Here is a 23,560-nt window from a genome sequence, read left to right on the forward strand (position 1 = left end):
TTCATCAGTGCTTCCTGAGTTCTCTGATATATAACTAGAACAAGAAAATTTTAACAAAATTTGGCAAAAGATAATTCAATTGAAAACTCTTGCAACACAATTGTTAGAATAATGTGCCCGAGTGTACCCTCAAGCAAGATAACTCTACTACAAGACAGTGAAAGACCATGGTACATAGGGTGTGACATTACCCAACACTAGAAGAGTTGATTACCATAGTTAAAGAGTCTCGTCTACCCTTACCAAGAGGAAAGCAACTACTAAACAATTATAGTGTAGTAGTTAACCCCTTGAGCGAAGAAGAATTGTTTGGTGATCTGAGTGTTGTCAGGTGTATGAAGACAGCAAAGAAAGTGTAAAGAATAGGCCATACTATTCGGTGTATGCGCAGACAAGGGAAAAGGGAGCCGTAACCAGAGAGAGAGAGAGAGAGAGAGAGAGAGAGAGAGAGAGAGAGATCCAATGTAGCATTGCCTGTCCAGTCAAAGGACCGTATAACACTAAAGCATTAGTATCTCTAGGGGTGGCTGAAACCCCGGCCAACCTACTACCTATACAGTAACCCGAATAGTTTGGCCTATTCTTTGCGCATTCTCTTCTTTCCTAGTACACCTGACAACATTAAGATAACAGAAAAATTCTTCTTCAATCGAGGGGTTAACTACTGCAGTGTAATTGTTTAGTGTCTGCATTTCTCGACGACAGCCGTAACCTTAACGATCGGATTTTGTTTTCTTCAGTTAAACCTTGCCCCTGTTTTTTTTTATATTTAATTCTGTTTCATTTAAAGACTTAATTTATATATATATATATATATATATATATATATATATATATATATATATATATATATATATATATATATATATATATATATCTATATATCCTTTCTGGTTGGGATACCCCAGCGAGGTGAAAAGGTTTGTGTATCGCCATGATCAGCAAAGCTGTACTAGTCAGGGCCACCCATACTAAGTTGGTTTGCTGTGAGTGATCAGACTAAAGTCTCCTACAATCACCAATCTGCAGTGGCTAGCTTGGTGATGAAATGGCCAAACCCCAGATATGATAAGGACATGTCTGAGGCCTTTGTCCTATAGTGGACTAGTAAAGGCTGTATTTATTGTGTATATATATATATATATATATATATATATATATATATATATATATATATATATATATATATATGTGTGTGTGTGTGTGTGTGTGTGTGTGAGTGTATGTATATTCATCTGTGCGCGTACTGCTTATGTGTATGTATGTATATTTAATTGTAGCAAATAATTCATATCTTCCTCCTTTGGTCACTTTAGGGGATAAGTTTTCTATTGGCGATCCTTATATCCTAGAAAGAAATAAACAAAATTGAATGTGTGGTCAATGATCCAGGCAAATCCAGGGCCGTTTTCCAACTCAGGGTTAAAAAATAAGAAAAAATGAGTATCGAGAAATGTTGAGCTTGACCACGAATGAAGCGATAGAAAGAAATCAAGATATGATTCAGGAAAAAGAGCATAAAAATTATAACACAGATGAGCTCTAAAAAAAGAGTCAGTACTTTGCACAGATCTGAAACAAATGTGAAAATGTTCGAATGGCTATGAAAAATTATACCGAAATGAAGAAAAAAAATTGAAAAAGGACAAAACTCGTTATCTTTAAATACACTATGAAAGAAAGATGAAAACTCGTGAAATTGCGAAAAGGCTTACCCTGTATATTGAAAACAGTTACTCTGAAATAAAAAGATTTGAAAATTTAAGAAATTGTGTAATTAGGTAGATATAAAGTTATCCCGAAGGAGGAAAAACGAAAACTTTCTCTGAAGGATATAAACAGAGGAAAACTCGCCCCATGGACACGAAAGCAACTCATCATTTTAGCCCAGAATTTCCTCATATTATCAGTCGCTGTGAATGCAGTAGTAGATCCTAACACTTTTTTAGCTGTTGTTAAGTTACTTTCATTGGATTTCTCTACGATTAACAACAACACTTCAAGACAACTTCATCACAGGAATACGTAAGAATTGAATTGAATTGAATATAAAATTTAGGCCTTAAACCAAGCACAGGAAGATTTAAGAGAAAAATCACAAAGCCATTTCGTTGTCAGTTAACACTTGATTTGTTTAGAGGACGTGGAATCTCCCCTATATAATAAAGAGCAAGGGCATGTTTGTGTGTGTATATATATATATATATATATATATATATATATATATATATATATATATATATATATATATATATATATATATATATATATATATATATATATCGGTCACGCTCAGTTCTCGCTGTAAATCTATAAATCTGACATCGTAGTCATCAATTTGACATGATGCATGAAAAAGATATTTCAACACGCTCTGTGGCGGGATTTATTGTGCACTTTTTCTTTCTTTATCTTGTCCGTGTTTATGGAAAGACATAGTTAGACGAAAGATGAATAATAATATAAATTAACATCTAGCAAGTGTATCTGATATACCTCGATCCATATCACTTGCCAAAATGTCCGTCCGTCTCTTATTTGTACACTGACCTCTTTAAGCTCTACATAAATGTCCCTCTAAAAGGAAAAGAAAGTAGTAGAAAAGCAGCATATGAATATTAGTCTGAAATATATAATAGCTCAACGTGCACCAGCCCCATGATCATCCGAAACCCATTTTTTTTTTAGAGATATATAAGCATATTTGAATATTAGTGAGATCATGAAAATTTTAGTGACAAAAATGGGTCTCTGGGCTAATTTATATATACAGTATACCAGCAGTTGCCTTTAAGGCCAATTTTCCACACGAGAAATATACGACACGCATCTTCTTTGTGAATATTATAAAGCAAACTATAAACAGTATGTAATATTTGCATACCAAATGATAGTGTATAAACTACTCCTTGTAAGGATACCACATATATGTTCATTTAACAATAGATATCAACAAATCATACAATGAAAGAGCAGTGCCGAAATCATGCAAGAGCACATTTTTAAGAAATATATAAATTACCCCGTTGAAAAGTTATTCTAGAGCAATTTATATCTACTATTACGACTAGCGAATTACGTAAACACTGAATATCTAAAGGTCTCTTAACGTTATACTAAAAAAAAAAAAAAATATTGGATGAGTAGTTAACTTTTAACGAGAACTATTCGTAAATCAACCTCTTACTTCGGTTCTTAGTCAGGGATACGAGCCAGGCACTGAAATAATTATTGGTGATCGAAATAATACACACTTTACAAAAACATATATTCTATACACATAACAATTCAATAGTAATACCAAAAATAAATAATTCAAAATTGAAATCTGAATTAGACCTTAAACTTATGACAAAAAGACACTCCAAGAATTTTACAATAATTTGTTTCACTAGAAATGAATATGAAAATATTTAATTTTGACAATTAATGAAAAAATGACACTTTAACACTAGAAAATTAACAATGATTACACCTTTACATATAAGTAACTGTTACTCTTACAACCTTTAGGCTCACACGAGGTTACAGTACAATTAAGCAAAAATAAATGCACTTCACTGTTTAACCAAATCACACAGCCTGTTACAACAAAATCAATTTTGCAATACAAACTGTACATACAAATACAATTCACTTCTTTCAAATTAAACCACAAAAATATCACCACTGTTTTTACAGGCATTATTCACGTTTGAGAGAAAGCACTTAGTGGCTGGACATCTGTCTCAATTTCCTGAGTCTCCGGAGAGCTCCTGTTGACAATACATATAGACATTCTCTGTTCTATAAAAAACGGATATGAGAAAACCTTTGACAGCATCTACTTGACAACAGACTCACTATATTGAATTTCAGACGACGAGCATTCGCAATGATTTCTGGAACCTTCCAACCATCAGATTATCATTATTATTATTATTACTTGCTAAGCTACAACCTAGGTTGGAAAAGCCAGATGCTATAAGCCCAAGGGGTCAAACAGGGAAAACAGCCCAGTGAGGAAAGGAAATAAGGAAAAATAGAATCTGAGTACACCGTTAAACAAGAGAACCTAAGACAGTGGAAGACCGTGACTAGAGAACAGTGGTTTGATTTTGGAGTGTCCTTCTCCTAGAAGAGATGCTTACCGTAGCTAAAGTGCCTCTTCTACCCTTACCAAGTGGGAAGTAGCTACTGAATAATTACAGTGCAGTAGTTAAGCCCTTGAGAGAAAAACTGACTCTACATTTCTAAAGTCACTTTATAATACTTTCCTTAATCTGATGCTTTGTGAATCCATCGTTGATAGGCACAGTAGTTTGTAAGAAGACCAGTTATTCCAACAGGATTGAAACCTGACTTTGATTTGGAGAAGTGCATGAAGGTTTCCTCCATTGTTTTATCAGTTGCCCAGAATTTTCGAGGTATTAAGAGATCTTGCCATTGACACTGACCACTTGTCAAAAAGAAAAAAAAAAGTTGACTGACATCAACATTTGTAAAGAAGACATTAAACCACGTTAGAAAGAAGGGACTTAATGGAACATAGAAAGGTTGTTGGTTTTCAATGCATAAGGGCAACAGGAATACTCTATGGGGATGATCAAGGGACAGTCCAAACACTGCAGTTTCTCCGAGGTGCCCATTGTGAATTTTCGGTTAAAACTCTTTATAAGTTGAAATAAGGAGCATGGTAGATTGGTATTCTAACACAAACGAAAACTTTTCTTTGGTGCAACAGTTGATGAGGCCATCTAGATTGTTAGTAATGGATGAGTGTTCAAGATGTCACTCTTAGATGGAAGGTTCACAACAACAACAAAACTACTTTGGCTTAATCAAACCAGGAGGAAACTAATACAAGAAAAGTCCTGTATATTGCCTAAGCTCAGCAACAAGAATTTGTCATCTGAATTCCAGATACAGATGTATTCCTTATTTTTCTCTACTATTATTATTATCATTATTATTATTATTATTATTACTTGTTAAGCTACGACCCTAGTTGGAAAAACAAGATGCTATAAGCCCAGGGGCCCCAACAAAGAAAATAGCCCAGTGAGGAAAGGAAAAATAAAATATTTTAAGAACAGTAACAACATTTAAATAAATATTTCCCATATAAACTATAAAATCTTTAAAAAACAAGAGAAGATAAATTAGATAGAATAGTGTGCTCGAGTATACCCTCAAACAAGATTATTCTAACACAAGAAAGTGGAAGCCAGTGGTACAGAATCTATAGCACTACCCAAGACTAGAGAACAATGGTTTGATTTTGGAGTGTCCTTCTCCTGGAAGAGCTGCTTACCATAGCTAAAGAGTCTCTTCTACCATTACCAAGAGGAAAGTAGCCACTGAACAATTACAGTACAGTAGTTAACCCTTTGTCAGGTGTATGAGGACAGAAGAGAATCTGTAAAAAAAATATGCCAGACTGTTCGATGCATGTGTAGGCAAAGGGAAAGTGAACTGCAACCAGAGAGAAGGATCCAATGTAGCACTGTCTGTCCAGTTAAAGGACCCCATAACTCTCTAGTAGTCGTGGGTGGCTGGTCCCCTGGCAAACTTACTACCCATAAATAAGAGATCACCAACATCCTTGACATCGGGTCTGGTGACAAACAAAGTCTCTTCAATGTCTCTGAAATTGCTAAGGAACCTGGAGAGCAGTACTGTCTGCTTAGGTTGTATGTATTCAAAGGGAAAAGAAAATTTCGGCCTTTAAAGAAATTAGAGAAGAACCCTGACTTCAGAATTGCTTCAGTAAACTTGGCAACAGCTGGACAGTGAATCAAGATTTAATTCATGAACTAGAACATCCCACAAGTTTTGTGTATAGCTACCGAAGGCTGTCGGAGTCTGAATGAAGAGGGGACTGTTAGGTTGAAGAAAGTTTTCAGGGTAGACGAAAAAATCAACTACTCTTCAAAAGTTGACCTTTAGTAGCCCCAATCCAATGTGTCAACTACAGAATAGACCTGCGGAAACTGGAAAAAGATCACATAGACATTTCATCACGATTGGAACAAAGTTAGTTGTAAGGGCAACAGTGTCTTGAACATCTCTTTTGTGATGGAGCTATTCTATCAGCTCAACTGGTAGTTCATCTTGGAGTCCAGGCTGCTGTAAGATCAGATTCAGGAACATTCAGATGAAGCTAACTTGGTAGAGCCAGAAGTTGAGGGTTGTAGCTGTTAACATTTGAGCGCCACAGATTGGGTAAATTGATACTTACTAAAGCACAGTACATATCTTTCATCATCATCATCCAACTCCTATACCTATTGACGCAAAGGGCCTCAGCTAGATGTCGCCAGTCGTCTCTATCTTGAGTTTGTGAATCAATACTTCTCTGTTCATCATCATCATCCAACTCCTATACCTATTGACGCAAAGGGCCTCAGCTAGATGTCGCCAGTCGTCTCTATCTTGAGTTTGTGAATCAATACTTCTCTGTTCATCATCTCCTACTTCATGCTTCATAGTCCTCAGTCATGTAGGCCTGGGTCTTCAAACTCTTCTAGTGCCTTGTGAATCCTAGTTAAATGTTTGGTGAATTAATCTCTCTGGGGGGGTGTGAAGAGCATACCTAAACCTTCTCCATCTACCCCTCACCATGATCTCATCCCGCATACTGCACTCGAGTATTCTCTTTTACTTTAATTTCTAATCCTGTCCTGCCATTCAACTTCCAATATTCTTCTGAGGGCTTTGTTCTTAAATCTACAAAGTCTTTTAGATATTGTTTAATTGTCATGTCACGACTCATGTCCATACTGTAGCACCAATCTCATAAACTGATATATAGTCTGGTTTTTATATGTAATTTCAGGCAACTTGATTTCCAAACTTTCCCATTGTCTAATTTTCTTTTTTCAATCTTTCATTGAACTCAGATCTAAATGCCCGTAATAGATATCATAGTTCCCAAATATTTTAATGTTTCTACCTCATTAATCCCCTTTCTTTCTATTGATATTTCCTCTTCCATTGTATATTCCATTCTCATTATCTGTCTTTCTTCTATTTATCTTGAGCCCAACCTTCTATGATATTTTATGCATTCCAGTAAGCAAGCATTGCAAATCCTGTGACGTTCTTCTAATAAGGACAGTGTCTTCATCATACTCCAGGTTTGCTAATTTCCTATTACCAATCCACTCTAATCTTTTCCCACTATCCACAACTTTTCTACGCATTACAAAACCCATGAGGAGGATAAACAACATAAGTGACAACACATTCCCTTGGAGTACTCCGCTGTTCATTGGAAATTCACTAACTTTGCACTTGCTATACTCGTAAACAGACAAATAAATTTACACATTTAAGAGAAATTCCATAATAAACGCAGGACTCTCCACAAAATTGGCCAGTGCACGTTATCAAAAACCTTTTCAGTCCACAAATGCTATCGAAAGTGGATTTCTATATTCTACACATTGCTGTTCAATATGTCTTAAAATGAAAATATGGTTAGTACAAATTCTACCTTTTCTAACTCCTGCTTGTTCATCTCTCAACATTTCATCAATCTTTCTCTCAAGTCTCTTTAGAATAAGCATATTCTATATTTTTGGGCTCAAGCCATGACGTCCTGATGGAAGGTTCCTTTTTGGTAGCTTCCTTGGGTATATTAACTACTAGGATATTCCCAGAGAATTAAACCACAGGTTATCACAGAATTCTTACTTCTGGAGCGAGTATCCTAAAGGTTTCCCTTTAAGACATCGTATATCAACAGGGGACGCATGTATTAACACGCCACATAGCTATCTGCACCCCATATAGAGTTAACACTTCGATATGGAGGGGCGGAGAATAACTGGGGAGCCGTTCCACAGCTACACTCGTCCGTGGCTACTTTTGGTACTCGAAACGTAAACAAACGGGCGCCATTGCTAAATGACGTCACGTCCGTCCTCATCCTTCTTTTAGTAGCTTGCCTTGCTAAGACGGATTTCCCCTTGTGCTTTTTTATCGGCTTACATCTTCGTAATGTCGCTACCTTCAGCCTCGCCTTCTTCTGGAAAGTTGAGTACCAGATCCCAGTATTGTTTAAATAAGCTCTGACCGTAAAGTAACTTATACTTTTCGAGATATTTCATGTTTTCTGGCGGAGCTGTGCTGCTACCTGACACGCCATTTTATGGCGTCGCTGTTCCCTTGCATGCCTTATTTAGCTAGCCTGAACAGCTTATTCCGGCCTATTAAATAATTGATACTGTTAGTTATTTAGTCTTCATAGCTAGGAACTTCATATATCGTGTTTTGACGCTCTTTTATTCGGTCATCGCTTGACCCCATACTAGATCGCTAGCTTAGCCCCTAGGCCAGATTGCCTAGCACCAGTGTTCATGCATGATATATTCCAGTGATCCTAGGTTAAGTTATGAAGATAGTGGCATTATTTATTATACTGTTTACTGTGATGCAAGTGTTTTTCGCCTTCAGGGACCATATAGGGGATCGGTTTGATAGTGTGCCTTTCTAACCTAACCTAAATGTAGGGCCCCTATATGCTCCCTTCACCCCCTGCCTTCGGGCATTCCCTCTGTGTGGCCATGCTCCCCCTGCTATGTAGGGGGATCAAGTCCTACCTAGCTTGGGGTTTAACATCCCTTATCTAGGTTAGGCCTCGGGGGGCGGGGGGGGGGGGGGCTAGTTCTGTACTGTTTTAGTTTGAGATGGTACCCATGCACCATTCTCATTCAGGTTACCTACCCTAGGCTAGGGAGCGTTCTCCCTTCCTTGGTGGCCGTTCTTGTACAGAGCCTCCCCTATGGAAGACCCCTCTTCTTCTCCCTCCCCACCTATCCCTTGGTATGGTCTAGCCTATACATAGGCTAGCCTATACACATCTGTCCCTAGTCCTACAACTCCCCCTTCGGGAGGAGTGATAGGGCTATCTTGAACTCCTGTTGGCAGGCCGCTCTGGTACATATACCCTTCATAGTGTCCTATGGGGTTAGCCACTGGAAGCGATTTGTCCGCAGGGGTTCCCCCTCTCTTGGGTGTACCCTAACCCTCCCTTGGGTTACTCTGGCACCTGGCCGACTGCCGGCCCCCCTGCCATTGGGTGATAGGACCCATTCCTATCATGGGTACACTCACTCAGGTGGGATGCCAGAGGGGTTCGTGTTCTTACTCCTCCAATCCCTCCTTCTGTCTCTCTACCTATCCTGGTGCCGGTCCCTTGCCGCCTCTACTGCCGGCGATACCGTCCATCTCTTGGTGACACATTCTTGAGATACCCTCCCTCCCCTAAGTCGACAGCCTTCCGCGTGCCGGAGGGCTCCCGCATTCCGTTGGTGTATAGCCGATGGCACACCCTTACACTACCTAGCTTCGGTTGTCCGTCCTTCGGGCCGGCCTCCGGCGTGCCGGCATTGATTGCCGGCGGTCTGGGTATACCATACCTTCCTACCTTATCTTATGAACTAGTCACCAAGCCGGCAGCCGAGCCGGCAGCCGAGCCGCCGCCTCCTGCCGGCATGCCGCCGCTGTGCCGGCGGCCGCCAAGCTGGCATTATACCTGAATTCTCTATGTGTCTTCCCTAATGCCATATACCCTACTGGAGCGGCCTCCGGCGTGCCGCCGGTCTGCCGTCGCCCTCTGGAGGCTCCAAGGGACTTGCACCCCTTCTACCAGCTATCAACTACATGCTGATAGCCCTACACTGCAACCAGATAGCTTGGCTACTCAGATGGATAGGTATTGTCTTACCGTTCTATTAACGGCCGTGCTGTCTTCTTGCATATCACAATTTTCCAGCATACTGTGTGCGTCTTAGCGCAGCTGGTTGCCGGAACCCGATCTCATATGGGGCCTTCTGCTACCCCCCTTTTACTATAAAGGTCTGAGTGGTCTCAGTCCTTGATATACATCGCAGGCAATCTCTGCTAGAATTATCTTCTGCCTTCTTTGGCGGTCCATGAAGATTTCCACTTTTGTGTCCTCAGTCACAAACGAAATTGCCTACTGATGAGGTTACGGTAACCAGCTGGGCGGGATGCACAAGTATGTGTTTATCTACTTCCTTTCCCGCTCCACTCTTTAACATTACTATATTATAAATTAATTAATGTTAAGTTAAAGTTTAACTACTTAAAATTTAACTTTAGGGTAATGTAAGTCACTCTTATGATTTCCGTATACTCATGTTCTCTTTCTTTTACAGGAGGAGTACATCAAATGTGACCACAACTTCTGTGGAGTGAAGCGCCCGCACTTCTACGGGCACACGGCGTGTCGGACCCACGCCCCCTGTGCCAATATGAAAGGCGAACTGAAATTCTGGGACCCGCAGCACTGTACAGTCTGCAAGAATCGTCTGGTCGAAGCGTTCGACGATCCTCCTTCAGCGGAGGTAAGGGACACTGCTCGAGAGAAGCTACGCAAGTGGGTGCGTGGCTTCCAGAAGAACGCCACCGGACCGTATCTCGCCACTGAAGACTTGAGGGCCTTGCTTTTCCCGAAGGCATCACCAGAATCAGTGGTCCCTAAAGACCAGATTCCCACCGTCCAGATAGTGGTGGAACCGGATGTGGTCATGGCTCAGTCCATGCATGAGTGCCGTTTAGACTCCGACAACGTGGAACGTATGTCGGAAGTGTCGGAGAACACGGAGAGGAACCTCATGGGTGATGAACTAGACTATGAGGAAGATCAGGTGGAATACCCTGAGTCGGAGCAGGAGGTTGCTCCAATCCCACCCCTACACCAACTCCTACACTGACGGATGTATCACTCCCTTCTACATCCGCTACCCCGGACCCTACCCCATCCAACACTCAGGAGATCTTCAAGATGCTTGAAGCTCTCATGGATAAAAAACTTCGCGAGACGCATGAGTTCTTCAGGTCCAACCTCGGAAGTTCGAAGCAACCGAAAAGGATTTCGGTTAAGGACCTCCCTGCATGCTCGGATACTAACCCATGGAGGTATGCCGAGCACATGCCGATCACCACGGGCAAGATCTTTATTAGCGAAAAGGTCGGCTCGATCGCGCTGGAAGAAGTGGAATTCTTCCCAAACTTTGAGGCTTACCCAGACTGTTACGTCCGACTTAGGTCTGAACCTGCCTCTAAAGAAGAGACCGAACCAAAGGAGGTTATCGTGTACGATCTCCCGAAGGCCCAGGCTATGTTAGCCAACACGGTGAAAAGTAGGGGCTTCACCTGCTCTAAACTACCGGCGCTTAGCAAGAAGCACCCGACCTACGTCGCACCAGACGATGCGACCTTCCCCTTTCTGGAAAAGGCCTTCACTGCGGTACATAAGGCAGTGGAAGAAGGGAAACCTTGCCCTGCACTGGAGGAGTGCAGACCCTTCTCCCTGACCACTCCCCCTGATGTTAGACACTGGAAAGACGTCCAGTCAACCTTTGTAGTGGGGAAACTAGAGCCTGACGTCGCTGGTCGTCAGTTTAACGAGGACCTCCCGAAACTTAACGATCATCTCCTTTGTCGGGAACATGATACGAAGGAAAGGCTCGCCGCATCTATGTCCCTCCAAGTACAGCTCGAAGTCATGGCCGGTGACACTAGGGCCCCTGACTACTACATGGTCCTTGCCAAGACACACGTGGCGACAGTAGTAAAGGATCTGTACAGCTTCACGAAGGCTCGTAGAGTCTGTCGTGAATTCGTGTTCTCAAGTGCTACAGTGAGACACGAACCCCGGAGGCTGATTTCCTCCAACATCTGGGGTAAACACCTCTTTCCCTCCTCCCTAGTGAAAGAGATCACCGACAAGGCCGCCACGGAGAACAGGAACCTTCTCCATAAATGGGGCATGTCGAAGAAAAGGAAATCCTCTCAGGACGACGGCCCTCAACCTAAGAGGAAACCCACAAAGCCGAAACCCCAGCAACGTCAACAGAGACGGCAGTTTCCGGGATCCGCTACTCCCCAAGTGGCAGCTCAGCCACAACAGACCTTTCAATTGGTCACCCAACTGGTCTTGTCACAGTCGCCGGTCTTCACCCCTGCATTTGAGCAGCAGTCAACTACCTTTCGTCCCAAAGGTAGAGGCTCAAACAGAGGTGCGGGAAGAGATGCCTCTCGCCGTCCCTCCAGAGGCAGAGGAGGAAAGGGAGCTAGCGGCCGAGGCAGTAAGCCCTCGGGAAGCCAGAAGCAATGAAGTGCTTCCGGTGAGAGTAAAAGACTCCGACAATTCCAGGATCGTTGGACCTTCGATCCCTGGGCACACAGCATCGTCAAGAAGGGTCTAGGCTGGAGCTGGACTCAACCACCCCCAACCTTCCAGCAATTCTTCCAACAGTCAACCCCCCTCCTGGAAGAATATGTCCTAGAACTCTTGAACAAGAAGGTGATAAGGAGGGTAAAGTCAACCAGGTTCCAAGGGAGACTGTTTTGCGTCCCCAAGAAGGACTCCGACAAACTCAGAGTCATTCTAGACTTATCCCCCCTCAACAAGTTCATAGCGAACAACAAGTTCAAGATGCTGACTCTTCAACAGATACGGACCCTTCTGCTTCAAGGTTCCTACACGGTCTCGATAGACCTGGCGGATGCCTACTGGCACATTCCAATGAACCACAACGCTTCCTCCTACCTAGGATTTCGACTCCAAAGGAAAAGCTACGCTTTCAGGGCCATGCCCTTCGGGCTCAACGTGGCCCCACGGATCTTCACAAAGCTGGCAGACGCCATCGTTCAACAGCTCCGCCTCCACGGCGTCCAGGTGATGGCCTACCTCGACGACTGGCTGGTCTGGGCGACATCGCCCGAAGATTGTCCAAGATCCTGCAACAAGGTCACCCAGTTTCTAGAACACCTGGGATTCAAGATAAACACAAAGAAATCTCGCCTCTCTCCAGCTCAGAAGTTCCAATGGTTAGGAATCCAGTGGAATCTTCAGTCACACCGCCTTTCCATTCCCCAGAAGAAGAGGAAAGAATTAGCGGGGTCTGTCAAAAAACTGCTGAAATCCAAGCGAATCTCAAGACGTCAGCAGGAACAAGTTCTAGGCTCTCAACAGTTCGCCTCAGTGACAAACCCAGTGCTGCCTGCACAGCTAAAGGATGCCGGGGGAGTCTGGAGACGTTCTGCATCCATCGCTCAAAGAGACCTCAAGAGACGGCTCCCAAACAGACTTCGGTTACTCTTAAAGCCGTGGTCGGAAGCAAAGGCCCTGAAAAGGTCCATCCCTCTTCAACATCCACCTCCATCACTCAACATCCACACGGACGCTTCGCTGGAGGGTTGGGGAGGTCACTCCCACCAACAACAGGCTCAAGGTACATGGTCTCCCCTATTCAAGACATTTCACATCAACATCTTGGAGGCCATGGCGGTCCTTCTCACGCTGAAGAAACTCTCTCCGCCTCCCTCGATCCACATTCGTCTGACCCTGGACAACTCGGTGGTATTCCGATGTCTCAATCGTCAGGGCTCGAGATCACCCCAGATAAATCAGGTGCTTCTCCCAATCTTCCGCCTGGCAGAGAAGAAGAAATGGCACCTGTCTGCAGTTCACCTACAAGGATTCCGCAACGTGACGGCGGACGCTCTATCTCGGACAAGCCCGATGGAGTCGGAATGGTCTCTAGACGCAAGATCCTTATCCTTCATCTCTCACCAAGTCCCGGAACTTCAGATCGATCTCTTCGCAACGAGCGACAACAATCAACTTCCTCGTTATGTGGCCCCGTACGAGGACCCCAAGGCAGAAGCAGTGGACGCCATGTCACTGGATTGGAACAGATGGTCCAGGATCTACCTGTTCCCTCCCACCAACCTTCTGCTGAAAGTCCTCTCCAAGCTGAGAACCTTCAAAGGGACAGCAGCCCTAGTGGCTCCCAAGTGGCCCCGGAGCAATTGGTACCCCCTGGTCCTGGAGCTGCAGCCCACGCTGATCCCTCTCCCGGGCCCAGTTCTCTCCCAGCAAGTACAGAAGTCGACTGTCTTTGCTTCATCATCGAAAGTCAGGGACCTTCATCTCATGATTTTCTCTCCCTAGCCGCGAAGAAAAGGTTTGGGATCTCGAAGAAAAGTCTAGACTTCCTCGAGGAATACAAGACCGAATCCACACGACGGCAATACGAATCATCCTGGAGAAAGTGGGTCTCATTCGTCAAGGCAAAAAATCCTACGGAAATCACCATCGATTTTTGCATGTTCTTCTTCATTCACCTTCATGGACAGGGCTTAGCAGCCAACACGATTTCTACCTGCAAATCGGCCTTGACTAGACCACTCCTGTACGCCTTCCAGATTGATCTGTCCAGCGACATCTTCAATAAACTGCCGAAGGCATGCGCTCGTCTACGCCCAGCACCTCCGCCAAAACCTATCTCCTGGTCCCTGGACAAGGTGCTCCATTTTGCCTCCAACTTGGATAACGATTCGTGCCCTCTCAAGGATCTGACTCAAAAAGTTATTTTTCTTTTTGCTCTTGCCTCAGGAGCCCGAGTCAGCGAAATAGTGGCATTATCAAGAGACGAGGGTCACATCCTATTTACAGACTCAGGAGACCTTACCCTCTTCCCTGATCCGACGTTTCTCGCGAAAAATGAACTACCCACCAAGAGATGGGGCCCTTGGAAAATCTGCCCCCTTTAAGAAGATGCCTCTCTATGTCCGGTAGAGAGCCTCAAGGTCTACCTTCGTAGAACTTCTGACTTTGGTGGAGGCCAACTCTTCAAAGGAGAAACATCGGGTAGCGACCTGTCACTGAAACAACTAAGAGCGAAAATCACCTACTTCATTCGCAGAGCGGATCCTGACAGTACACCCGCAGGTCACGATCCTAGAAAAGTCGCGTCGTTTCTGAATTTTTTCCAGAGCATGGATTTCGAAAGCCTCAAGAGCTTCACAGGATGGAAATCTTCGCGTGTTTTCTTCAAGCACTACGCGAAGCAAGTGCATGAAGTCAAACATTTCGTGGTAGCCACAGGTAGTGTTATGAAACCTGCACTTAACTCTGCATAGAACAGTGAGTTACTTGGGACTTTAAGTCTTCGGGTGCCTATGTTGACCCTCGTGTGATACGTAGTGATTTCATGGACACTTAGTATTTCTCATAGACTGTTCTTTACAAGGTGAAATGTCATAGCCATCACATGAGTGCCACATGCCTAGAGCATGATGTGTTTTTTCCTTATTAATGACTGACGTTCCTATGGAACTTGTGCTTTCTTATAATTTGAAATTTTCTTTCAGATTCAAGAGCGAAGTCTTCTCATTGCTATGTACATTTTAATTTATTTGTAAATTAACTTTACATCCTCTATTGCATTTATTATTACTATATCCTGCAATTGTGAAATAAAATTTCTATTTTATTACTTGTGCGTCTCTCTCCGCTCCTACTCATACTATGACATACATGGTTGTCATAGTTTCATTATCCCCTTTCTCTTGAAATAAAGAAGAATAATAGGTTCTATCCGTATTATATACTCACCTATGCTGTGTAATATTCCTAATTAAATACTTACTTGCGCCATATCTTCGAGACCAGACTGTTATCTAGCTATGAAATATAGTGCCTAACCACCACTTATCTGTTATTGAGAATGTTCCTACACGAATATCGACCATTCTGTCTTGTCTCCGAGTTCTTCACGTACTCTCCGCAAGGTGAGTAGCCCTTCGATGACCACTTTGATCTTCGGCATGGACCGTTGGGACTTCTCTGCCAGGGGGGGCAGGAAGTTGCATCCCCACGGAACCTCTATCGAGGTCACAATGCTTACCTTTATTCAAAGCCCTTGGCACTTACTCTATAAGGGGAAATCTACCACGATACATTGATTCTCTGGTACTCTTCCATCAGGACATCATGGCTTTGAGCCCAAAAAACGGATTTTGAGCGAAGCGAAAAATCTATTTTTGGGTGAGATAGCCATGACGTCCTGATGGACCCTCCCTGCTATTCTAGTCCAGCTTTTCAGGCCCCGCTCTGTCCTGCTGTATCATGGAGATTGACAAGCAGCTGGCATCAGGATGAGGACGGACGTGACGTCATTTAGCAATGGCGCCCGTTTGTTTACGTTTCGAGTACCAAAAGTAGCCACGGACGAGTGTAGCTGTGGAACGGCTCCCCAGTTATTCTCCGCCCCTCCATATCGAAGTGTTAACTCTATATGGGGTGCAGATAGCTATGTGGCGTGTTAATACATGCGTCCCCTGTTGATATACGATGTCTTAAAGGGAAACCTTTAGGATACTCGCTCCAGAAGTAAGAATTCTCTGATAACCTGTGGTTTTATTCTCTGGGAATATCCTAGTAGTTAATATACCCAAGGAAGCTACCAAAAAGGAACCTTCCATCAGGACGTCATGGCTATCTCACCCAAAAATAGATTTTTCGCTTCGCTCAAAATCCGTTTTTCATGACAACTGACGTAAGTGTGATGCCTCTGAAATTATTGCAATCAGTCAGGTCTCCTTTGTTGCCATTTTCATCAACACTCCTTGCTCCCATTTATCAGGTTTTGCCTCTTCACGTCACATTCTATAAAATAATCTTGTAAATATTCGATGGATCATTTCATTTTCGGCCAATATCATCTCAGCAATTATTCCATCATATCGAGGGACTTGAATCTCCTGAGGTTTTTAATGATAGGTTCGACTTCAAACACCCTGAATTCTTTCATGGGTACCTTCCTTAGCTTCAGGCATATCAATAAAATTATTCCCTTCATATCTCCTATTCATGACTTCACTAAAGTGTTCCATGTAACGTTGCCTTTTTTCATCTTCTGTTGTTATAATAGATCCCACTCTCTTTTTGGTGGGTATATGCTTCTTCTTTGCCCACGTAGAGACATCATTATTAAATCTATAAGCAATTCTTACACCTGAATTCATAGCTTTGTCAGCCTCATTTGCTTTACTGTCTAAATATCCTCTCCAGTCATTCCCAGGTTTTCTTTTGACCTCACTATCAATACTGGAATACTTCGCACGTTCTACCATGTAATTTTCATTACTTCCTCAAACACTTTCAACAATCACTTTCTGTCTTTGTCATCTTTTTTATAGTGTCCCAAGTATCATTTGATATCATTAGCCTTCTCCGTGTAACTGCATGTCTCAAAGCTTCACTACCAACAGTACTGATTGACATATGTTCCTAATATCACACCATTCTTCATTAATTGTCTACACTTCGTCTCTTAAAGTTTCTAAGACTGCAAATCGATTCTCTCATTCAATTGCAAAGGTTTCTCTGCGCTCATCTATTAATAGCTTAGTTGTATCAAACCAAGGTATTCTAACTACATGTCTTTAACGTTTCATATATCGAGTTAGAATCGTTATATTTTCATGCTACATATATCAAAATAACAGCAATTGATTGCTCTTTCAAATAACATAACATTAAATATAAACAGTAGATATATATTGCCCTAAAATAACTTTTCAAGGGTGCAATATTTATATTTCTTAAAAATGTGCATTTGTGTGATTTCATCACTGATCTTCTATTGGATAATTTTTTTATGTCAATTTGTCTAACTAGCATATATGTGGTATCATACAAAGAGTAGTTTATAAACTATCATTTGGTATACAAGTCTTCTTCTTTGTCTACATCTTTTCCCACTTCTATGTGGGGTCGATGTTTCTGGTCAGCTTTCTCCATCTACCTCTATCCCACACCTCATCACCGGTTAATCCCTTTGATTGAAGGTCATCCTTGATACAGTCCATCCACCTTTGCTTTGGTCTCCCTCTCCTCGTTCCCTCTACCTCCATTTCCAAGTATGTAATACTTGTATACCAAATTTATAGTTTTCCTCATAATGAACACAAAACAGATATATGTCGTATTTCTCTTGGGAAAAATTGGGCTTTGAGCTCAAATTTTCCCAAGAGAAATATACCACATACATCTGTTTTGTGTTCGTTATGAGGAAAACTATAAATCTTGTATACAAGTATTATATACTATATAGCTTTCCTCATAATGAACACAAAACATATGTATGTCGTATATTTCTCTTTGGAAAATAGAAACATATACATATATATGCTGGTATATATATATAAAATGGCCCAGAGACCAATCTTTGCAATGGAAATTTTCATGGAGACCTCACTAATATTCAAATATATACGAAACTCTATAAAAACGTTTATTTCAGTTAATCATGGGTGGGGTGGGTGCACGTGAGGCAATTTTAATTATTATTCTTTTTTTCTACAAATTATGATAGTTTCGGGGATAGCTGGGATAAAGTTGACTTTCCAACTGATAAATCTTAAATGAATATTTATCCAAAAATCAAATAATACTTCTGAAAGGAAATAAATTGCATTGAAAAGAGAAGTAAAGCTTATCTTATGAATAATTATTAAACATATAAGTCTTAGTGATTTATCTAAAATAACGACATTTAATAAACGAAGGCCTACAGTCAGATTAATGCCAGAAAAAAGTTTAATGAATAGAAAACTTTATAATTAATTATTTGCAATAAAAGAACATTACAATTTGATAAGAATCTTATTAGATGAAAAAGGTACTCTAGTCCAGAAAAAAAAGAATACCAGATAAAACGTTAAAAGTTTTGGAATTTTAAATTGAGTATCCTAAATATATGGTGCCAGTACTTTATTTTGACAGGTATCACTTTTCTAATCCAGATTACCGTTTCACTTCCAGCCAAAGAGATGACCAGAAAAGCCGTGAAAATCCTCTTCATCGCAATAACGCTTCTAGCGACTACGTGGTTAATAGCCATGACAGATTTACAGGTAATTAAAGAATTGGACATTCCTCCTTTGTATGGTTGCCATGTATCTTGCGTATAGGGATTGTGCATTGTAAGGCGGAGATCACTTAGGAAGTGAAGCGACACGTGGCACGGAGACACCGAAATGCGAGACATCTCACACTACATGTAACTCTTGTCACACAGGCATAAACACATGCTCACGTTTGACAGTTGACATGATGAATTCTTTGCCTGAGGTTGCATTAATTTTATTGAATAAGCAAAGAAAAAAAATCTGTTGCTGCCATGAGCATTTTCTATTGGAAATAGAAAAGTAGAATGTAACAAAAAAATCTGCTAACTGACGAAATACATACATACATATACCAAGGCACTTCCCCCAATTTTGGGGGGTAGCAGACATCAACAAAGAAACAAAAACAAAAAGGGGACTTCTACTCTCTACGTTCCTCCCAGCCTAACAAGGGACTCAACCGAGTTCAGCTGGTACTGCTAGGGTGTCACAGCCCACCCTCCCACATTATCCACCACAGATGAAGCTTCATAATGCTGAATTCCCTACTGCTGCTACCTCCGCGGTCATCTAAGGCATCGGAGGCAGCAGCAGGGCCTACCGGAACTGCGTCACAATCGCTCGCCATTCATTCCTATTTCTAGCACGCTCTCTTGCCTTGCTCACATCTATCCTCCTATCACCCAGAGCTTCCTTTACTCCATCCATCCAACCAAACCTTGGCCTTCCTCTCGTACTTCTCCCATCAACTCTTGCATTCATCACCTTCTTTAGCAGACAGCCATTTTCCATTCTCTCAACATGGCCAAACCACCTCAACACATTCATATCCACTCTAGCTGCTAACTCATTTCTTACACCCGTTCTCACGCTCACCACTTCGTTCCTAACCCTATCTACTCGAGATACACCAGCCTTACTCCTTAGACACTTCATCTCAAACACATTCAATTTCTGTCTCTCCATCACTTTCATTCCCCACAACTCCGATCCATACATCACAGTTGGTACAATCGCTTTCTCATATAGAACTCTCTTTACATTCATGCCCAACCCTCTATTTTTTACTACTCCCTTAACTGCCCCCAACACTTTGCAACCTTCATTCACTCTCTGACGTACATCTGCTTCCACTCCACCATTTGCTGCAACAACAGACCCCAAGTACTTAAGCTGATCCACCTCCTTAAGTAACTCTCCATTCAACATGACATTTAAGCTTGCACCACCTTCCCTTCTCGTACATCTCATAACCTTACTCTTACCCACATTAACTCTCAACTTCCTTCTCTCACACACTCTTCCAAATTCTGTCACTAATCGTCCAAGCTTCTCTTCTGTGTCTGCAACCAGTACAGTATCATCCGCAAACAAAAACTGATTTACCTCCCATTCATGGTCATTCTCATCTAACAGTTTTAATCCTCGTCCAAGCACTCGAGCATTCACCTCTCTCACCACTCCATCAACATACAAGTTAAACAACCACGGCGACATCACACATCCCTGTCTCAGCCCCACTCTCACCGGAAACCAATCACTCACTTCATTTCCTATCCTTACACATGCTTTACTACCTTTATAGAAACTTTTCACTGCTTGCAACAAGACGAAATACAAAGATAAAAAAAATCTCATAATTTGAAAAATGTCAAACAAGACTTACATGGAACTGAAGTCAATAGTGTTTCCACATTTGCAATCCGGGGCTTGTAATTGTCGAAAAGCAATATCATCAGAAAAAAATTAATTTTGATCCTCAGTTTAGTTTGAAATTAGTTTTAAAACTTATTAACAGCATCAGAAACAGTAAGAAAGAACACAACGACAAAACAAACACACACGCACACACACTAAACATCACCAAAACAATTACTAACAGCCAAATAACTCTTACGACAGCAGGTTGAACAAAATTTATTCTATTATGTCATAATGAAATTTTATTTGAGAAAAAAAAACTCATAACAGCCGGTTGACAACAATGTGTTTAATATTTTTTTTTTAAATAAGAATTAAATCCCATACTTATTTATAAAAATTAAAACACACACGACAGAAGGTTGAACACAATGTATTTTTTTAAGTATAGGCCTATGGAAATCTTACTCTTATCTAAATAAATAAAAAAGAACAGCAGGTTAATCACAATATATATTTCAAATCATAATGAAATTTTACCATTCAATTTAATGAAAAGTGCTGCTGAAGAACACTGTTTTGCTAGACACGCGACACGAAAAACGAACAGATTCACCTTAGGTCGACACGTGACCACACGCGTTTTCCGTTCCTAGAGTGTCGTTGCGTCCTATGTAACGCAACCGGTAAAGATCTTTGTTACCACTCTACTTTTCACACGTGACACCTTGCGGGTCACGGGTCACGCGTGTCACGTCACTTCCTATGTGATTCCGGCCAAATGTTAATGAAGGGACTAGGTGTCGATGCATACGGCCAAGCGTTTGGATGTCCTTCAGAGTACAGGTGTAGCTGGGGAAAAAATCCTCAGTTGCTCTATGAAGTTATTGAGATGTTGTAACGATTGTAAAGCAATGCTTAAAGCGTACTACTCGAGGCACACTGGTGGCACTGCCATCCACAAGGAGTATTAGGAGTGAACTTGAAATTGACGATTAGGTCTAGAAGATCACTAGATTACCAGAACGAAGGGGCCTTAATATGAAGACATCTAAAATGTATGTAAAATAGATTCTATTGGCATGAGTGAGTAAATTGGATCTAACCTGCACTGTCTTAGTATTTCCAATAGGTAATGTAGAGTAGACTTACTGAAAGGTGGTTTTACCCACTTCAATGAAAATTTTATATAGTGTTTCTCTCGAGCCATCTCCTTATAACGGAAAAGAATTAATGTTAAAAAATTATTAATAATTGTGAGTTCAACATGTTGTTTTCTATTATTAGATACACGATACCAATCTGTGATATATAAAGATTAATAGTAGGTTGGCCAGGGAACCAGCCATCCGTTGAAATACTAGCGCTAGAGTGTTATGGGGTCCTTTGACTGATCAGACAGTATTACATTGGATCCTTCTCTCTGGTTACGGTTCAGTTTCCTTTTGCCTACACATGCACCGAATAGTCTGGCTTATTCTTTACAGATTCTCCTCTGTCCTCAAACACTTGGCAACACTGAGATTACCAAACAATTCTTTTTAACCCGAAGGGTTAACTATTGCACTGTAATTGTTCAGTGGCTACTTTCCTCTTGGTAAGGGTAGAAGAGACTCTATAGCTATGGTAAGCAGCTCTTCTAGGAGGACACTCCAAAATTAAACCATTGTTCTCTAGTCTTGGTTAGTACCATAGCCTCTGTACCATGGTCTTCCACTGTCTTGGGTTAGAGTTCTCTTGCTTGAGGGTACATTCGGGCACACTATTCTATCTAATTTCTCTTCCTCTTGTTTTGTTAAAGATTTTATAGTTTATATAAGAGATATTTATTTTAATGTTGTTACAGTTCCTAAAATATTGTTTTTTTCCTTGTTTCCTTTCCTCACTGGGCTATTTTCCCTGTTGGGGCCCCTGGGCTTATAGCATCCTGCTTTTCCAACTAGGGTTGTAGCTTAACGATTAATAATAATATTAACGACAATAATAATATGTAAAAGTATTAGACTGGTCATATAATTGAATCATATGTAGGTATGATTACATTCAAAAGCAATTACATGTGATGCTATCAGATGTTATCTGTTCGTCATGACATGTAATTGAAATTTGGACATTATCGCAATTATTATTATTATTATTATTATTATTATTATTATTCTATTCACAGAAAATACCGAACTTCTCTTTCAACCGACTGGAAAAACTACATCGTGTCAAAGGACCTCTTTCGAGCGAGGACGGATGGCTTCTACAATTCGTGAACGATACTTACCTCTTTCCTCCCTCACCTGAGCCTTATAATCTCTTAAAAGTGAACGACAGAAGCTATTCTCTAGAGACTTACGGAAATTCATGGTGGTACATCCATAAATACGTGAGGCACTTATTCACCGACGAGCCGCCTGGGGTTTTCTTAGAAGCAGGGGCGCTGGATGGAGAGTTCCTCTCGAACACCCTCTGGCTGGAAAAGACGCTTGGGTGGACGGGTCTCTTGATCGAGCCGGATAAGGACAGCTTTCGCCTCCTCCAGAAGAAACACAGGAAGGCGTGGACCTCCAATGCTTGTATTTCCAAGGAAAGCTATCCGATGGAGACCTATCTAGTGACCCCACAAGTGTGGGACAAGAAACACGAATTGTGGGCGAATCGTATGTTCTATCCAGCGAACGCTCACTTGCTTGACACTGGCTCCGATCAAGAGAGTGCCACGAACTTTCTTCCAGCGATGGACCACTTTTCACTGGTCCAGTGCTTCCCTCTGATAACCTTCGTTCGAACTCTCGGCATCGAGACGATCGATTTTCTATCGCTGGATCTTCAAGGAATCGAAAAGGTAATATTGAGGAACTTTCCTTGGTCGAAGGTTAATGTGCGTGTGGTTATCATCGAAGACTTTGCTGAAGTCGTTGACAATGATTTCATTCAGTTCATGGAGAAGATCAACTTTCAGTTGATGAACAGGGATGATTTACCAAAGAGTCAAGATCATATTTACATTAACAGAGATGAGACGAGGTTAATAGGAAAATTTAAAGAGTGGCCGAAATGATTTATCGAACGATATAAAAGATGTAAAATCAGTTATAAAACTTGATGTGAATCATGTTCTTTTATGACTATAACAATGAAACATTAACACACGAATAAGGTAATAAGAACTAGTGTTATTTTGTGCTCTCTACAAACAATCATGTGATTGATT

The 23,560-nt window shown here is 41.5% G+C and overlaps 1 protein-coding gene across 1 annotated transcript; it reads left to right on the plus strand.

The window, feature by feature from the left end:
- Window positions 1–1,917: 1,917 nt before the first annotated feature.
- LOC137650568 (protein Star-like) lies at window positions 1,918–23,560 on the plus strand. The gene is made up of 3 exons (XM_068383779.1): window positions 1,918–2,025; window positions 18,632–18,723; window positions 22,526–23,560. The coding sequence occupies exons 2-3, from the start codon at window positions 18,640–18,642 to the stop codon at window positions 23,405–23,407; spliced, it is 966 nt and encodes a 321-aa protein (XP_068239880.1). The 5' UTR covers window positions 1,918–2,025; window positions 18,632–18,639; the 3' UTR covers window positions 23,408–23,560.

This window comes from Palaemon carinicauda, chromosome 12 (assembly GCF_036898095.1).
Source record: "Palaemon carinicauda isolate YSFRI2023 chromosome 12, ASM3689809v2, whole genome shotgun sequence".
Taxonomy (NCBI): Eukaryota; Metazoa; Arthropoda; class Malacostraca; order Decapoda; family Palaemonidae; genus Palaemon; species Palaemon carinicauda.